We start from the raw sequence: 2,681 nt of genomic DNA on the forward strand, positions 1-2,681 counted from the left end.
TTTTTTTTTTTTACAGTATAAAGTTAGGTTTATTTGCCAGTTTTTCTGTCTGGAAACATAATAGAACCACATTTTCCATCACTTGTTACAAGACAAATACAATGTGAACACCTAATAAAAAAAAGTTTAAAAAGCATGTCAAAAAACAAAAATCTTTCCATCATCTGTACACAGTTGAAGGCAGCCGTGTTATTTTCTTTCGTTTGACCTGGAACGGCTTCTAGATCTAGAAAATGAACGTGATGGTTTGTGGTTCCTTTCTCTGGACAAAGATCTCTCTCTTCTACGATCTCTAGAAAGGGACCTACTACGGCTACGGGAAAAGCTCCTTCTCCTTGGAGATCTGCGTCTTGGAGGAGGACTCCTCCTACGGTAATAATCCCTAGGCCTCCTGTTCCAAGATGGCGGAGGACCGCGATTACGGCTTCGTTTTTCACCATTCGATAATTCAACCCTAACGCGACATCCACACATTGTCCGTCCATCAAGCTCTCTAACCGCATCAGCTGCATCTCTAAGATCTTCAAATTCTACGAATGCAAAGCCAGGGGGATTCCTGGCAACCCACACGCTACGAAGAGGTCCATAGTAGCCAAAAGACCGCTCAAGTTCCGTTTTATTTCCATTGTTTCCAAGATTTCCTACATAGACTTTGCAGTCTAGCGGACAAGAGTCACGGTGCATGGCGCTTTCGTAAGGGGGTCGGGATCCGTAGCTCGCTCTGGACTCCAGTATGTAAGTCTTCCCGCTTGTAGTATGCCAGACACAAAATGGCTCTCCAGCCCAGGAGCACTTGTGTCTCTAACAACCCACCTCTGACGTCAACTGAGATCCACCAATACTGGTGAGGCAGGTGAAAAAAGCCCTGCACCTATTTTCTTAGAAAAAGGGCTGGATATATATACTGTATGTGAAGCGCTGCATAAACTGACGTCGCTATATACTGTAAGTACCTAAAATAAATAAATATATCCACTTCTCTGCATGTGGCAAACTGATAAAATGGGTTGTTGACTATAGATTAGTTATTTCCTATCAGAAGGGATTGATCGGATAAGAGATCGATCATCAAAGCATGCATGCCCATCATTAGTAAAGAGGTGTGACATGACATTATTTTCTATAGACGTTGGCATGATGTGCTCTTCTCCTTTTATACTGCGCGCTGTGAAGCCAGAGCCCGGTCATCTAAGGACAAGATGCTCTACTTTGGAGAGTCGCCTAAGAACTCAATTTCTCCTGTCATAGCAATTATATACCGTGCCCAGCTGCAGGAGACTCAAAGCAATCATTGTCATATAAAAGCCTTCTAAGAAAAATAAATATAGGAACAAAGAAAAATGATCTGAGATGTCTTCAAGCATGAGTGTCTGTCTGGGAGTTAAAGAAGTATTGCAATGTTTTGCATATATTTATATAAAACGTATATACAGTGCCTTGAAAAAGTATTCATACCCCTTGAAATTTTCCACATTTTGTCATGTTACAACCAAAAATGTAAATGTATTTTATTGGGATTTTATGTTATAGGAAGGAGAAAAAAAAAACGATCCGGACTTCGGTTGTTGCTCTTTAATCACTTAAGGACCGCCCACTGTATATTTATGTCCACAGAATGGCACGGCTGGGCAGATGGACGTACCAGCACGTCCTGTACATCTACCCAGCCGTGGGTCGCGGGCGCGCGCCCGCGACCCGGTCCTAAGCTCCAGGACCGTAGGACCCGCGGACCCGATCGCCGCTGGGGTCCCAGGAACAGAAGAACGGGGAGAGCCGCGTGTAAACACGGCTTCCCCGTGCTTCACTGTGGCGGCGCATCGATCGGGTGATCCCCTTTATAGGGAGACACAATCGATGACGTCAGTCCTACAGCCACACCCTCCTACAGTTGTAAACACACACTAGGTGAAACATAACCCCTTCAGCGCCCCCTTGTGGTTAACTCCCAAACTGCAACTGTCATTTTCACAATAAACAATGCAATTTAAATGCATTTTTTGCTGTGAAAATGACAATGGTCCCAAAAATGTGTCAAAATTGTCCGAAGAGTCCGCCATAATGTCGCAGTCACGAAAAAAAAAAAACGCTGATCGCCGCCATTAGTAGTAAAAAAAAAAAAAAATTTATAAAAATGCAATAAAACTATTCCCTATTTTGTAAACGCTATAAATTTTGCGCAAACCAACCGATAAACGCTTATTGCGATTTTTTTTTTACAAAAAATAGGTAGAAGAATACGTATCGGCCTAAACTGAGGAAAAAAATTTTTTTTTATATATTTTTGGGGGATATTTATTATAGCAAAAAGTAAAAAATATTGAATTTTTTTCAAAACTGTCGCTCTATTTTTGTTTATAGCGCAAAAAATAAAAACCGCAGAGGTGATCAAATACCACCAAAAGAAAGCTCTATTTGTGGGAAAAAAAAGGACGTCAATTTTGTTTGGGAGCCGCGTCGCACGACCGCGCAATTGTCTGTTAAAGCGACGCAGTGCCGAATCGCAAAACCTGGCCTGGGCCTTTAGCTGCCTAAAGGTTCGGGGCTTAAGTGGTTAAAAAAATCTTGGTTTTTATTGACAAGCCACAGTGAATAAACGCAAATAAAAACAGTTGACGCGTTTCAGCCTACAAGGCCTTAGTCATAACCACATATGTGATAGACCAACACAAAGTGGCACATAT

The 2,681-nt window shown here is 42.0% G+C and overlaps 1 protein-coding gene across 1 annotated transcript; it reads right to left on the bottom strand.

Annotated features, from left to right (window-relative positions):
- Positions 1-838, bottom strand: LOC120918863 (serine/arginine-rich splicing factor 3-like). Its single transcript, XM_040330714.1, has one exon. It carries the CDS (start codon positions 682-684, stop codon positions 190-192), a length of 495 nt encoding a protein of 164 aa, XP_040186648.1. The 5' UTR covers positions 685-838; the 3' UTR covers positions 1-189.
- Between the last annotated feature and the right edge of the window lie 1,843 nt (positions 839-2,681).

This window comes from Rana temporaria, chromosome 12 (genome assembly GCF_905171775.1).
Source record: "Rana temporaria chromosome 12, aRanTem1.1, whole genome shotgun sequence".
In the NCBI taxonomy this organism is placed as follows: Eukaryota; Metazoa; Chordata; class Amphibia; order Anura; family Ranidae; genus Rana; species Rana temporaria.

Excerpts from the sequence above, each read along its gene's own strand:
- LOC120918863 (XM_040330714.1), bottom strand. The coding sequence starts at position 684 with ATGCACCGTGACTCTTGTCCGCTAGACTGCAAAGTCTATGTAGGAAAT.